The sequence below is a fragment of the Zalophus californianus genome, chromosome 1 (genome assembly GCF_009762305.2).
Source record: "Zalophus californianus isolate mZalCal1 chromosome 1, mZalCal1.pri.v2, whole genome shotgun sequence".
Taxonomy (NCBI): domain Eukaryota; kingdom Metazoa; phylum Chordata; class Mammalia; order Carnivora; family Otariidae; genus Zalophus; species Zalophus californianus.
In genome coordinates, this window is record NC_045595.1 from 123,791,726 (window position 1) to 123,808,273 (window position 16,548).

Here is a 16,548-nt window from a genome sequence, read left to right on the forward strand (position 1 = left end):
TGGAACCTAAACCTAACTCCCACTCTACACTGTGAATATTCTAAAGACTTTTTTCCCAGCCTCCTGTGCACCTAGAGCACCATGTGCCCAACCTTGGACAATAAGACATATGAGAAGGCACACATGGGGTTAATGGGAAAGTTTTTCCTCTTTGATCTCTGTCTTACACACACACACACACACACACACACACACACACAACAGGAAAAGTGACTGTAGGACAGATGTTGCATGGGGATATGATGCTTAGAAAGGGAAAGCCATATTGAAATTCTAAGGGGAAGACCAGAACCCTGAAATCACTAGACCATTTCACCAGCTGCCTAACTGTGGATTTCATATTAAATGAGACAAATAAATCCTCACTCTTTAAGCCACACTTGGTTGAGCATTCTGTTAATCCAAGCCAAGAGTATTCTAATTGAAAAACAAAAACCCTGACTTCTTACACCAGCAAACAGTGTCCTGGGGCTTTCTGAGCCGGGAGGAAGGTAGGTTTGCTGACAGATGAAATTTTTCCAATGTAAGAATGGATCCCTGGGCTCTGCTCTTTAGTGCCATAGGCAGCTAAGAGTACAATCATTTTTTCCCTTGGGGTTGAGCTCTAAAGTCAGTGTCTGAGTTAAATTTGTATGTGATGTAACTCCCCTATGATGAGGAAAAACAGAAAAACGAACAATAAAGAAAACTTTGGGGTTCCTGGGTGGCTGAGTTGGTTAAAGTGTCCGACCCTTGATTTTAGCTCAGGTCATGATCTCAGGGTCGTGAGATCCAGCCCTGCCTCAGGCTCTGCACTCGGCAGGGAGTCTGCTTGAGATTCTCTCTCTCTCCCTCTTCCCCTCCTTCCTGTGCTCTCTCTAAAATAAATAAATCTTTAAAAAAAAAAAAAGACAAGAAAACCTTATCTGTTGAAATGCCAGACTTAGAGGAGCAGGAGTAGACTGTATAAGGATTAAAGCCTTGTAGAATTCTAGACTGGAATACTGCCAGGGAGTCCTTCCAGCATGTGAAACCAACAGGGTTTTAAGGAGCTAAAGAAATTTTAAAAATCTTTTTATGCTCTATTTCATTCAGTTAAAGAAAAATAAAACCCCAAAGATAAAGTACCTAAAGGAAACACATATTGGATAACATAAATAAGAAAACAGACAAATAGTGGGGTGTATGTAGTATAAATACTTGCATATTTAATTTAAAGTACGAAAGGAACACAAAGGTAATCTATGTCTAAACAAAGAAACAAAAATGCAGCAACTGATAGCAAAAGATCTAAAATGAATTAAAAAGAGGTCTCTTTTAGGTAGAAAAGTGCTTTGGTGTTTACTGCTTGTTCACTGAAGGTAAGAGATACCCCATAACATATAGATACTTGCAATTTTTTTTAAAGATGTATTTATTTGCTTATGAGAGAGAGCTGTAGCAGGGGAAGGGGCAACAGGAGAAGGAAAGAATCTTTAAGTAGACCCCCTGCTGAGTGCAGAGCCCCACGTGGGTCTTGATCTCACAAACCTGAGATCATGACCTGAGCCAAAATCAACAGTCAGATGCTCAACTGACGGAGCTACCCAGGTGCCCCTTGTAACTTTCTGATGTACACATTAATTGTAAACTCAGAGATCTTTCCTTTGGGGGCCACTTTTAAGGCTATACTCTGCAATTAAGTCTTTATCCTTTATTTAATCTATAAGCACTTTGTACACTGTGTGCAGAACATTCTATTAGATAGTTTGGAATATCTTAAGATAGCTCTTGAGGAACCCTCAGTTTTGAGGATAATGCATAAAAAGAAAAAAGACCAAAATTCATTCTTTAAACAAAGTATAAACAATGGTCTCACTGGCAAGGAGAAAGTAGCTATTTGAGTTATGACTCACAAGCATCATTATGTCAGGATCTTCACTCAGCAACTATTAGATAAGCAAAGTTCAAAAGAATTGTATAATAACCACATTTCATTGAATCTAGGAAACTAATAATTGTGAGATGCATCATTACTATTTGAATCACTGAGAAAGAAAAAAGTATGACAAGTATAGCTGTGAGATGAACTTGCGTGTGAGATGAATCCTGATTTCAGAGATGTGAACATGTTCTTCTACATAAATGTTCCTCTTAGAAGATTTTATAGCTTCCAATGCTTCTATCAGAAAGACCAAGTTTACAACCAGTAATCAGAGCTTCCATCTTAAGACTAAGAAAAGAGAGGGATGTCTGGCTGGCTCATTTGGAAGAGCATGTGATTCTTGATCTCAGGGTCATGAGTTCCAGCCCCACACTGGGTGTAGGGATTACTAAAAAAAAATTAAAAATTAAAATTAAAAAAAAGAATAAGAAAACACATTAAACCTGAAGTAAGAAGGAAGAGAATAAATAGACAAGGGTAGAACTCAATGCAATCTAAAACAGAAAAACAATATGGAAAACTCAATGACTGGACAACTGGGTGGCTCAGGCGGTTAAACATCTGCCTTTGGCTCAGGTCATGATCCCGGGGTCCTGGGATTGAGCCCCAAGTTGGGCTCCCTGCTCAGCGGGGAGCCTGCTTCTCCCTCTCCCTCTGCTCCGGATCCTGTGCTTTCTCTCACTCATTCTCTCTCTCTCTCTCTCTCAAACAAACAAATAAATAAAATCTTAAAAAAAAAAAACTCAGTGAAACCAAAAGCTAACTCTTTGAAAAGATTAATAAAACTGACAAACTTCTAGCTGGATTAAAAAAAGAAAAAAGGGAGTTTCACAATTTTAGATTCCTCATGTAAATGGAATCATGTAGTATTTGTTCTTCTGTGTCTCGCTTATTTCACTTAGTATAATGTGCTCCAGGTCCATCCATGTTATTGCAAATGGCAGGTTTCCTTCTTTATTAAGGCTGAACAATATTCCATTGAATGTAAATACAACACTTTCTTTATCCATCATCCCTCGATGGACATTTAGGTTGCTTCTGTGTCTTGGCTATTTTGAATAATGCTGTAATAAAAAGGACAGTGCATACATTTCTTCAAGATCTTGATTTCAATTCCTTTGGTTATATGTCCAGAAGTGGGATTGCTGGATCATATGGTAATTTTATTTTTAATGTTTTGAGAAACCTCCATTCTGTTCTCCATGGTGGCTGCACCAATGTATATTCCCACCAACAAGGGTTGCCATCTATACTCCACAATTAAGTCTTTATCATCCTTTATTTAATCTACAAGCACCGTGGTACCCTGTATGCAGAGCATTCTATTAGGTATTTTGGAGGATCTTAAAATAGCTCTCAAGAGGTCCTCAATTTTGAGAATAATGCATTAAAAAGATAAATGACTGATATTCATAAGTGGTGGTTACCAGGGCCTGGGAAGAGGAGGAAACAAGATCTTGGTCAAAGGGTACAAAGTTTCAGTTACGTAAGACAGTAAGTCCTAGAGATCCACTGTACAGCATAGTGCCCATAGTTAACAATGCTATACTGCAAACTTAAACATTTGCTAAGACAGTAGATCTTAAGTGTTCTTACTACAAAAACTAAAAATAAAGAAGATGGGAGGAAACTTTTGGAGGTGATGGATATGTTTATGGCACTGATTATGGCGATGGTTTCACAGGTTGGATGCTTATCTCCAAACTCATAAAGTTGTATATATTAAATATGTACAGCCCTTTTTGTATGGCAATCATACATCAATAAAATGTTTGGTTGTAAAAAAGGTGACTAAACAAACACATGGCCATTGAAAATATATAATATATTCTCAGATGGAGAAATACGTAATTTCATATATGCTATTATATATCAGGTTTTTAAAATAAATGTATGCATATATGCAAGGATTGGGAGATAAAAAAATTAAAATTTTGTTAACTTAGTAAAAAAAGAAAAGGAAAAGCACAAGTTATAGATATAAAAAAATGAATGAAAGACAGAAAATCACTACAGGGCCTGCAGACATTAAAATGATATTAAATAGATAACAAGGAAATATTATAAATAATCTTATAAGAATAGGATAATTTAGATAAAATGGACAATTTCCTTGAAAGAAATGAGTTACTAAGACAGAAGTAAAAAGAAGTTGAAACTTTAGTCCTATGTCTATTAAAAATTGAATTCAGAATTTAAAAAAACACAACTTATAAAAAGGATACTAGATCATGACAAAGTGAGGTTATCCTAAGAATGCAAGGCTGCTTTAAAAGTTGAAAATCATCAATACAATTCACCACACTAACAGAAAAAAAATGATCAATTCAATAATGCAGAAAAAGTTTTGATAAAATTCAATATCATTCATAACAAAAACTCTCAAATTATAGATATAGGCAGAAATGAATTTTCTCCAAATAATAAAAGGCACCTATAAGAAATCTAACTAAAGCCTAATACAACGAACTGAATGCTGATTTCTCCCAACACTGAGAACAAGGCATAGACGTCCATTCTCATCACTGCTGTTCAGCACTTTGCTGATGGTCCCAGCCAAAGCAATCAGGCAATAATATAAAATAGAAGGTATACAAATTAGGAAGGGAAAAGTAAAACTTTCATTATTCACACATCACACAGTCATCTATGGAGAAAACTCTAAGGCATCTACAATAATGCTACCAGCACTAATACGTGAACTAAGCAAAGTTGCAGTAGGTAAGATCAATATAAAAAATCAATTGTATTTCTATAAACCAGCAGTGAAAAATGGGAACATAAATTTTAAAAAATACCATTTATAGGAACATTAAAAAATATGAATTACTTGGTGATAAATAACAAAATGTAGGCAAGACCTGTAGAGTTAGCACCTCCTTATTCGTGGGGCATGTATTCCAGGACCCCCATGGATTCCTGAAACTGCAGACAGAACCAAACCTTGTATGCCTATCCTATATAGCCTATGTTTTCTCCCATACACACATTCCAATGATGAAGTTTAATTTACAAATTAGGGACAGTAGGAGATTAACAACAATACTAATAAAATAGAGCAATTATAATAATAATTGTAATAAAACTAATAAAAAAATAAAAATAAAATTATAAATAAAACTGTAATTTATTTTATGTGAATGTGGTCTCTATCTCCCAAAATATCTTATTGTACTGTAGTCACCCTTCTTCTTGTGATGATGGGAGATGATAAAATGCCTATATGATAAGATAAAGTGAGGTGAAGGATGTAGGCATTGTGATGCAGCTTTAGGCAGACTACTACTCACCCTCTGACAACAGGTCAGAAGGAGGATCATCTGCTTCCAGACTGTGGTTGACCTCGGCTAACTGACATTGCAGAAAGGAAAACCACACATAAAGGGGGACTACTCTGTGTAGAAAGTACAAAACATTGCTGAAAAAAATTAAGTAAGATCTAAAGAAATGGAGAGATATACGGTGTTCATGAATTCAGGAAGAACAGAGTTTGATGTACCATCTAACAAATGGGGACTTTACCATTTTTTTCCCATCTGATTCATCAGCCTGAAGGGAGAACTCAGCAACGGACACTGGCACAGGTAGAGAGAACTCAGGTAGAAGTCCTCTGCTTCGGGCTTGAGGAGAAAGAATGGGATCTCCTGGTAGTGATGGGGTGGCAGCAAGGGGCTCACAGGCACCAGAAACACTGAAGGATTGGAACTTTCCTCTCCAACTAGAAGAGCTGTGGTTCCAAGAGGACAACGTAAATATCCATTGCTTGGCTCTGGACACAAGTATCATTACAGAAAGCACGTAGCAGAGCAGGGAAAATAAAGCCCCACCTTTCTAGATAAAGGACTGAAAAAAAAAAAATTACAGGAAACCCAAAAGTAGTGGAGAGACCATGGAGAAAGCAGAGCTCAGGAAAGCAACCCTATAAAATTGTTTATGAACTTCTAGCTCACTCCCAAGCTGCTCTTGCATGAATTTCATCCTAAACATTATACTAAAGTTTTAGAACTGAACTAAGAATTAGACCACTGCCAAGGAATGAAAAAACATTCACCATGCAAACGGATGTGGGGGGAAAAAAAAAAGCCAGGGTGGGAATCCTTATATTAGACAAAATAGATGTTAAAACAAAGACTATAATAAGAAACAAAGAAGGGCATTACATAACAATAAAGGGATCAATCCCAATACTGGAGCACCCAATCCAGAAGGATTCACAGGTAAATTTTACCAAATATTTTAAAAAGAGTTAATACCTATTCTCTTCAAACTATTCCCAAAAATAGAAGAGGAAGGAAAGCTTCCAAATATATTCTACGAGGCCAGCATTACCCTGATACCAAAACCAGACAAAAGACACCACTAAAAAAGAGAACTACAAGCCAATATCCCTGATGAACACAGATGCAAAAATCCTCAACAAAATATTAACAAACCAAATCTAACAATACATTACAAAAAAATCATTCACCATAATCAAGTGGGACTTATTCCAAGGATGCAAGGGTGGTTTAATATTTGCAATCAATCATAATTATATAACACATTAACAAGAGAACGGATAAAAACCATATGATCATTTCAATATTTGCAGGAAAGCATTTGACAAGATTCAACATCCATTCATGATAAAAACTGTCAACAAAGTAGGTTTAGATGGAACACACCTCAACATAATAAAGACCATCCATGAAAAATCCACAGCTAACATCACACTCAATGGCAAAAAACTGAGAGCTTTTCCTCTAAGATCAGGAACAACATAAAGATGTCTACTCTCACTACTTTTATTCAACATATACTGGAACTCCTAGCCACAGCAATCAGACAAAAAAACGAAATAAAAGGCATACAAATCAGTAAGGAAGATGCAAAACATTCACTACTTGCTGATGACAAGGTACTATATACAGAAAACCCTAAAGACTCCATTAAAAAACTACTAGAATGAATAAATGAATTCAGTAAAGTCACAGGATACAAAATCAATGTATAGAAATCTGGTGCATTTCTATACACTAATAATGAAGCAGTAGAAAGAGAAATTAAGAAAACAATTCCATTTACAATTGCACCAAAAATAATAAAATACCTAGGAATAAACTTAAACAAAGAGGTGAAAGATTTGTACTCCAAAAACTATAAAACATTGATAAAAGAAATTCAAGACGACGCAAAGAAATGGAAATACATACCATGCTCATGGATTGGAAGAACAAATATTGTTAAAAAGTCTATACTACCCAAAGATTTAATGTAATTGTATCAAAATACCATCAGCATTTTCCACAGAGCTAGAGCAAAACAATCCTAAAATTTGTATGGAACCACAAAACACCCCAATAGCCAAAGCAACACTAAAAAAGGAAAACAAAACTAGAGGTTATCACAATTCCCAACTTCAAGTTATAAAGCTATAGTAATCAAAAGAGTATGGTACTGGCACAGAAACAGATACATAGATCAATGGAACAGAACAGAAGATGACCCAGAAATAAACCCACAATTTTATGGTCAATTAATATTTGACAAAGCAGAAAAGAATATGCAATGGGAAAAAGACAGTCTCTTCAACAAATGGTGTTAGGAAAACTGGACAGCTGCACACAAAAGAATGAAACTGGACCACTTTCTTATACCAAAATAAACTCAAAATGGATTAAAGAACTAAATGTGAGACCCGAAACCATAAAAATCCTAGAAGAGGAACACAGGCAGTAATTTCTTTAACATCGGCCCTAGCAACATTTTTCTAGATGGGTCTCCCAAGGCAAGGGAAATAAAAACAAAAATAAACTATTGGGGCTTAAAACTAAAAGGCAACTGGTCTTAACCCACACCAGCAGGTGGAGCTGCAGTTAAAGTTTCCGAGTCCATTCTGGGAGTGGGAGCCCATCTTGCTCCCCACTGAGGCCCTGCAGGAAGGCATATGTTTGTATTTCAGGCTGATGCATCTAATCCAGGACTCATTCCAGAAACAGATGCAGTAGTTGTAACAGTTGTTCTAATTACATGCACGTATTAAGATCGAGAATTTATTAGAGTTGGCTATTAATGTAAATAATGAATATACCGAGACAGAATTAAGGAAAAATCTGCCAGGAAAACCAGACTTTTTCTAAGGTTCAAAGGAATATTCTGGTATCTAATCCTAGAGTCACAAGATTTCACATTATTTGGGAAGAAAACACAGAAAAACTGGAAGATGTAGAGAGCAGTAATCCAAATCTACGATCACTTCTTTCAACAGATCCATTACCTTCAGCATCAAAGGGATGGTCCACATCAGAAAACTCACTAAATGGCATGTTAGAATCCCACATGATCTGCATGTGACCACCTGCCCTCCCTTTAGTACAAATTAAGCTATAAAAATACACAGAACTATTTCCCTGAAATCCCATAACACAGTCAAGAGACAATGAAGAATTTTTTTAAAAAGCATCCTGTAGAAAGTTTATAAGAAAAACAGTATTTGAGCAAATTGTGGAATATAAATACAACTATTTTTTTAAGTAAAAAACAAACAAAACAAAACAAAAACCCTAAAAGGTGACCTACTGAATGGGAGAAGATATTTGCAAATGACATATCTGATGATAATGGGTTAGTATCAGTTAGTATGTAAAATATATAAAGAACTGATACAACTCAACACCCAAAAAACAAATAATCCAATTAAAAAATGGGCAGAAGACATGAACAGACATTTCTCCAAAGAAGAAATACACATGACCAACAGACACATGAAAAGATGCTCAACATCATTTATCATCAGGGAAATGCAAATCAAAACTATAATGAGATATTACCTCACAATGGTCAGAATGGCTAAAATAAAAAACACAAGAGATAACAAGTGTTGGCAAGGATGTGGAGAAACAGAAACCTGTTGGTGGGAATGCAAACTGGTATAGCTACTGTGGAAAACTGTATGGAAGTTTCTCAGAAAGTTAAAAATAGAACTACCCTACAATCTAGTAATTGCACTACTGGGTACAACCCAAAGAATACAAAAATACTAATTCAAAGGAATACATGCATCCCTATGTTTATAACAGCATTATTTACAATAGATAAATTATGGAAGCAGCCCAAGTGTCCACTGATAAATGGATAAAGAAGAAGTGGTGTTTGTTTGTGTGTATATTATTTAGCCATAAAAAAGAATGAAATCTTGACATTTGCAACAACATGGATGGAGCTAGAGAGGATAATGCTAAGTGAAATAAGTCAGTCAGAGAAAGACAAATACCATATGATCTCACCCATATGTTGAATCTGAAAAACAAAACAGATGAGTAAGAGAAAAAAAAAAGAGAGAGACAAACCAAGAAACACTCTTTGTTTTTTGTTTTTTTTTAGAAGGAAAGGGAACTTTTTTTTTTTTTTTAAGAGAGGGAGAGGGTCGGGGCAGGGCAGAGGGAGAGGAAGAGAGAAAGAATCTTAAGCAGACTCCATGCCCAGTGCAGAGCCTGACTCAGGGGGTCGATCTCACAACCCTGAGATCATGACCTGAGCTGAAATCAAGAGTCGATGCTTCACTGACTGAGCCACACAGGCGTCCACCCTGGCTTTTTTTTTTTTTTTTTAAGATTTATTTATTTGAGAGAAAGAGAGAGACAACGAGGAAACAAGCAGGGGGGAGGGGCAGAATCTCAAGCAGACTCCCCCCTGAGCAGGGAGCCTGATGCGGGGGGTGGGGGGGCTTGAGCCCATCACCCTGAGATCATGACCTGAGCCAAAATCAAGAGTCAGTTGCTCAACCGACTGAGCCCCCCAGGAGCTTCCCAAGAAACAGACTCCTAACTATAGAGAACAAACTAACTGATGGTTACCAGAGGGGAGGTGAGTAGGGGAATGGGTAAACAGGTGTTAGGGATTCAAGAGTACACTTATCATGATGAGCACTGAGTAATGCATAGAACTGCTGAATGACAACAGTGTACACCTGAAACTAATATAACACTTAACTATACTGGAATTAAAAATTTTTTTAAATGAAAATTCTCTTTTTTAAAATTCTTAGGTTTTACTAATCCTATTTCTGACACGGTTAACGCACAGGCTCAGCACAGAGGCTGTGGCAGACCCCACTTACTCCCCTACCCCTGATGGGCTGGATAAAGAACCTTCTATGGCGAACACTCAACACGCTTGCTGCACACATCCCTGCTGCCTAGTGGTAATGAGAGCCACTACCATCAAGACGAAATCTGAACTAAGCCACAGTCTCTGGATCTGCCCTAAGAGCAATTAGCAATTTGGCAAGGGAGCTCGAAGCCACATCTTGGTGTCCAACCTCATTTTTGGACATACTCCAATGAACACTGGATAGTTAATTCATAGGTGACTTGAAATAGCACCAAGCACAGAAAAGGCATAAAACAAGTGTTCTTCTGGGGTTAATCCACATAAACAAGTCAAGAATGCTCACTAGTCTTTATATAGAAACTACCGCTTAGGACACCTTCAATATCCAACTGGAATTTACTCTTCACTTTAGTGTTCAGATAGTCTGGCTGTTTAATGGGTCATTATCTCTTCTAACTTGACAGCCTACCTCAGAATTTACCTCTTTAGAAAATTTCTCCAAGCCAAATCTACCCAAATCTGGTAACTAATTTATTTACTACCTCAAAACAGTTCAATCTGTTCTTAAAGAATTTCAGATCTAAAAGGAACCGCAGGGGCACCTGGGTGGCTCAGTCGGTTTAGTGTCTGCCTTAGGCTCAGGTCATGATCCCAGGGTCCTGGGATTGAGCCCCAGGTTGGACTCTGCACTCAGTGGGGGAGTCTGCTTGTCTCTCTGACCCTCCCCCCACTCGTGCACACTCTCTCTCTCTCTCTCTCTCTCTCTCTCACTCACTCTGTCAAATAAATAGAATCTTTAAAAATAAATAAATTAAAGGAACTTCAGACACCATGCAGTACAGCAGGCCCTCTCTGAGAGGCAGCTCCGTGATACAGGGGCTCTAGAGCAGACACACCTGGGTCCCAGCCAGCACTGGTACCTGCCAAGTGCCTGACTGTGGGCAGTTTCCTTACCTACCTCATGAGTCTCACTTTTCACAACTATAACATAGCCTCCGGCACTTGTAAGAATTTAACAAATAGTAGCTGTTACTGTCAATGTTACTTTGTGCCTTAGAAACCACTCGCCCCAAGTCTGTAATAGCTAGATCCCTAAGGTGGTCTGAGCGAAGACCCTCACCATTTCTCTCCTAGACTACAACAATAGCTTGCCAAGTGGGCTCTACAGCCACTGTTTAATTCCTCTTCTATACTATTACCAGAATGATCCCTTTTAGAAAACAAATCTGACTGAAATCCCCATGCTTAAAAATTGTCAGTGGTTCTCAGTGTCCACAGCACTAAGTGCAAACTCTTTAGCAGCTCCCCCACTGCCCTTCACAATTTCCCCCTGACCCATCTCTTCGGTGCCATCTCCACCCACCATCCCCAAGGATGCTATGCTTCAGCTATCCACAGCCTCCACCCTCCTCCCAAGTTGCTGTGCACTCTCACACTTCTATGCCTTGGTCCTGGCTATCCCTCTGCTGAAAACCTTCATCTGGTCAACTCCGTACCAAGCCCCAGAGAAGGCTTTCTCTTCCATGAAGCTTCCACAGCTCCTGTAGGCTCAGGCATTGCCCCGCCTCAGGGCTCCTCCTTCTTTACAGCCTTCTGCTGTCTTAATCCTCTCATCACTCACTTTTCCCCAATCGGTGGTTTTCCATATGACTTCCTGACTCTCTCTTGTTCTAGAGAAGGGGCTGCTTCTCAATCATCTTCATATACACATGGCCTAGTTCAGTACCTGTCACAGGGTGGGTGCTCACTAAATAGCTCTGGAATGACTAAATTAACAAGTGAATGGATGGGTGGTTAAATGAATGAACGAACTAGAAGGTTCCAAGTTGTTTCTCATTTCACTACATCCACCTCTGTTTGCACACTAATTATTTTATAAGCTTATCAGTACAGTTTTCACTTAAGCATATGATATCTCTTGAATTAGATTAGAAGCTTCTAAAGGACAAGTGCATCTTCTAACTATGCTTTTCACTCTCTCAGTGTACCAATACTAGGCATACCAGTATTGGTTAAGTTTCTGAATGCTCTCTTTTGTAATACACTTGCATGGCAAGAATTTTCTTCATCTGTTATGAGGGAAGTTACAATGAAGGCTTTATTTCAAAGGGAGTGTCGTAATAAGATGTTACCCTAGACAGTCATGGAAAAGAAATAACCTGGTTTATTTTCTTTCCAACAGCACAAAATAGTCAGGGTTCCATCTCTTTAGATGTTTAAATGGGAGCCTGTATTTTAGTGTTCAGAACCTTCAAAAGAGATATTATTTTCTTGAATAAAACATGAAAATATGGGCTCAATGGAAAAACTATCTTCAGTCTCTCTCGTCTTCATCAAACTTTCAGAAATATTATCTAAAGGAATATAGTACTACATTAAGCTTGAATTTATTCTCATAAGTGTTCATAAAGTATTTGACCAAAGAAAGAGCTCCTAAGTATGAAATTTATTTTTATTCCTGGTAACTGAGTGAAGAGACAAAATGTGACAATAAAGGCCAAGATTTAGCTCCTCCACACACATGAGAATAAACAGGCTCACAGACATGCTGACCATCACACACCCTGTCTATCGACCCTAGATCAACAATTCTCAACCAAGAGAACTCTACCCTCCAGGGGACATTTGGCAATGTCTGAAGACACTATCACAACCAGGAGTTTGCTACTGGCATCTAGTAGGCGAAAGCCAGACATGCTGATGGTGCTAAACATCCCACAATGCACAGAACAACCTCCCATAACAAAGAATTACCTGGCTCAGGGGCACTTGGGTGGCTCAGTCGGTTAAGCGTCTGCCTTCAGCTCAGGTCATGATCAGGTCCTGGGATCGAGTCCCGCATCAGGCTCCCCGCTCAGTGGGAAGCCTGCTTCTCCCTCTCCCTATCTGTGTGTTCTCTCTCTTGCTCTCTCTCTCTCAAATAACTATATAAAATCTTCAAAAAAAAAAAAAAAAGAATTATCTGGCTCAAAATGTCAATAATGCCAAGGTTGGGAAAGCATGCTCTAGAATTACAGACTTCCATATTACTGAGGCAAAAAGTAGAAGAAGATGAGTTCATATTCCTAATTACTCTCCCCTCTCCCCAAAATATAGAATCAGGAGGAAATAAATTATGATATTGTCAAAGTTTACATGTAAGATAGCATTTGAAAGGAAACAAGAAAGGGAAAAATAAGGAGCATTTCAGCAACTACATTCTTAGAAGGAAAACACATTTTAGACATGTTCATTTCCACTGTAGTCAATTTTGGCATCTGCAATTGGTTTTAACTGTCCAGGCAGATGGTAATTGGAACTATCGTCAAACTTTAAAGCCTACACCAACTCCAAGAGTACAATTTCCCAAGAGCTAAGTGAGTTCTGAGTATGAGATTTCCAGTGGCTCTGATAAGCATTGTAATTCTCATGGATATTTGTAAAGGGGGTCAAAAAGTTGAAATCTGATATATTTCCAAAAGGTTGACCAGGCCTAGTCATTCTGTAACAAACGGAACTATTCCAGCTTCAAAGGGACAACTCAGAAGTATAGTCTCTGGACCTGGGGACTAAAATACCAAATGAAGAAGGCACCCAAGGAAGATTATTTTCTATCACTTCCAAAACTGTATTTGCATTGCAAAATAATCTTTATTAAGATGAATATTTGGGTGTCTATTTCCAAATGGAAAGACAAAAATAGGGACACCTAGGTGGCTCAGTCGTTAAGCGTCTGCCTTGGCTCAGGTCATGATCCCAGGGTCCTGGGATTGAGCCCCACATTGGCTCCTTGCTCAGCGGGGAGCCTGCTTCTCCCTCTGCCTGCAGCTCCCCCTGCTTGTGTGCTCTCTCCCTCTGATAAATAAATACATAACATCTAAGAAAGAAAGAAAAGAAGGAGAAAGAAAGAAAGAAAGAAAGAAAGAAAGAAAGAAAGAAAGAAAAGAAAGAGAGAGAGAGAGAGAAAAAAGAAAGAAAAGAAAGAAAGAAAGAAAGAAAGAAAGAAAGAAAGAAAGAAAGAAAGAAAGAAAGAAAGAAAGAAAGAAAGAAAGAAAGAAAGAAAGAAAGAAAGAAAGAAAGAAAGAAAGAAAGAAAGAAAGAAAGAAAGAAAGAAAGAAAGAAAGAAAGAAAGAAAGAAAGAAAGAAAGAAAAAGGAATAGGGAGGGGGGAGGAAGACAGACAAAAACAAAATTGTTTAATCTAAATATTTTAAGGATATATTTGGAGTTCAAGTTTTTTGAAAAGACTTTTCACTGAAGCCTATTATATTTAATTGGTTGAGACTTTGGCCAAACCATCTATGGGTACTGCTGATTTTCATAATGTACGATTCTGGAACAGCACAACACTGTTTTACATGTCTAATTGCAGAGACCTCCAACCAAAATCCCCATGGATAAATACTAACCACCAGTCTGTGATAAAAATCTCTTCTTCCGCCTCCTCCATAGCATTTGCCACATCTTCAAAATACCCTTTGGCATTAACGTACCTGGAAGACAAGTTTTTTGTTTCAATTTTTTTTTTTTATGAAAAGAAAGAAAGGAAACATATCTTATGGCAAAAAGATAAAAGCACTGCCTGAGTCTCTACAAAGCCACCAGTTTACTTTGTATAACTGAAGACCAAGGACTGAAAATCCCATCTTCCGTCTGCTATGCAGGAAGTATAGTAAGGAGACAGAAGTAAGCGACCGGATTCGCTGAGAGAACAACAAACTGGTCTCATCATCCCATGAGTCAGATGAATTCTCTCATCCTGCTGAATTCACACCGTTGTTTGTCTGAGACTGAAAACAGACCAGTTTCCAATCCGTGGGTAGGAAAACATGCAAAGCATTTTATTTAAAAGAAATACCTAGCAAGTAAATTCTCATTCTTAAATTATAGCTAATAACTTAAATAAACATTCCATTTGCATCCTTAAAAAATGGAAAAGTTAGGTTTTCTAAAATCAAACTTCAAGATCTAAAGCTAGCTATTGAATCCTCACTGTGAAAATCTTAAATACAAAAATTGGAAAACTAATCTATGCTCAGGTAGTCCTATAAAGAAAGGCTCTTGTCGAGTATAATGCAGAATGTTTCCACAGCTTTGAAAATTGATTCCAGATGAACTTAGGCCTGCTATAATATTAGATACTATGACTATAAAAAATAGTCTTAGAGTAAAACGATCTTACCATTTAGCTAAAGTATTCTCTTGGATAGCAGCATATGACCCAAATCGATGGTCTTTGAGAAAGTTGGTGCCGTGTTTCTGGATGAATTCTTCTATAGCCCCTCCCCACCACCGAGCATGCCTATAGCTGTTGCATTTTAAAATAAGTGTCCTTCAAAGAAAAGCAAATGTGGAAAAGAATGATCACTCTGTGTTCAGTCTCTTTAAAAATATTTAACAATTAAACATGCGTCATTTTGTTTTGGTATTGCAGCAAACATAGGTTGAAAATTTTAAGCAAGGAGCATCTTATTTATATCAAAAAAGCAGACTTCTGAACATTTTAGGCAGGATTTAAAACTATATTCAATATAGCAAAAATAAATTTTCAGGTTATTTACTCATTCATTCATGCTAACATGCATAAAGTTACTTACTATGATTAGAACTGTACTAGGCTGTGAGGGAGATAATCTTAAACCTCCTACTGTCAGAGAAGATCAGGAAGTTCAGCATCTTTTTATACAAATACATACACACACACACAACACATGCCAATGTGTATTAGGGTGTGTGTGTGTGTGTGTGTGTGTCTGTATAAGTATATATATATATATTTATAATATATACATTAGTCAATGTGTGAAAAGAAAAAAATGTGTATTTGTATACATGAGGCTGAACTTTGTAGAACCAATGTATATACAGAGAAAAAACATACACATATTACATAACTACCATCTTCCAGAAAGAAACATTTATTAACACACACACACTCGCTAATAAAATCTATAGTAAATGTACACTTGAGTATCCTTTCAAGATTTCTTTCTTAAAATCTGTGTGTACACAGAATTTTTGTAAATCAAATCACTGTTTATGTGTTCCTGTTAATTAAAGGATATCAATTTATAAAGCAAAATTTTATTTTTTAAAAATATGAAACTATCATTCCTTAATTTATCTGTTTGGTAAATTGGTATTACTGAGTAATTTTGTAATAGGCATACATTTTGTTAAAACGAGCATAAATCAACACATGAGATTATTTATTCTGACTGTTGCACATTGGATATTTTATACTTAAAAATATATAGAAAGAAAAGTAGTTTCATTATTTTTGATTAAGAGGAGTTCTAAATAACAATTTTCTAACATTTAAATTATTTGACTTCCTTCTTCACTCAAGGTTGGGAGAAAAACTTTGTTTTTGAGAGAAATCTTTTAAAAATACTTGAAATTTCTACCTTGAAAGATTATCAATTCGGAGCCCATATTTTGTCTCTGTCTCCTTCTTCCCCACCTTAATTTTGAATTCTTTATCTACTAGCAGGACAAAGGCAATGGCACCACTGTCTGGTTTCATATATAGTAAAAATGAATCTTTCACTATCAACCACCTGTAAGAAGGTAATA

General features: G+C 37.1%; 1 protein-coding gene across 7 annotated transcripts in view; it reads right to left on the reverse strand.

Annotated features, from left to right (window-relative positions):
• Positions 1–16,548, reverse strand: part of PLD1 (phospholipase D1) — a 199,711-nt gene that overhangs the window by 85,697 nt on the left and 97,466 nt on the right. For 6 of the 7 annotated variants that reach the window (XM_027583299.2, XM_027583297.2, XM_027583304.2 and 3 more), the window contains 3 exons: positions 16,380–16,532; positions 15,155–15,304; positions 14,382–14,465 (listed from right to left, as the gene is read on the reverse strand). In XM_027583299.2, coding sequence (XP_027439100.2) covers positions 14,382–14,465; positions 15,155–15,304; positions 16,380–16,532 — 387 coding nt within the window. The remainder of the gene's footprint in view (positions 1–14,381; positions 14,466–15,154; positions 15,305–16,379; positions 16,533–16,548) is intronic. The other variant, XM_027583301.2, reaches the window with a different exon arrangement.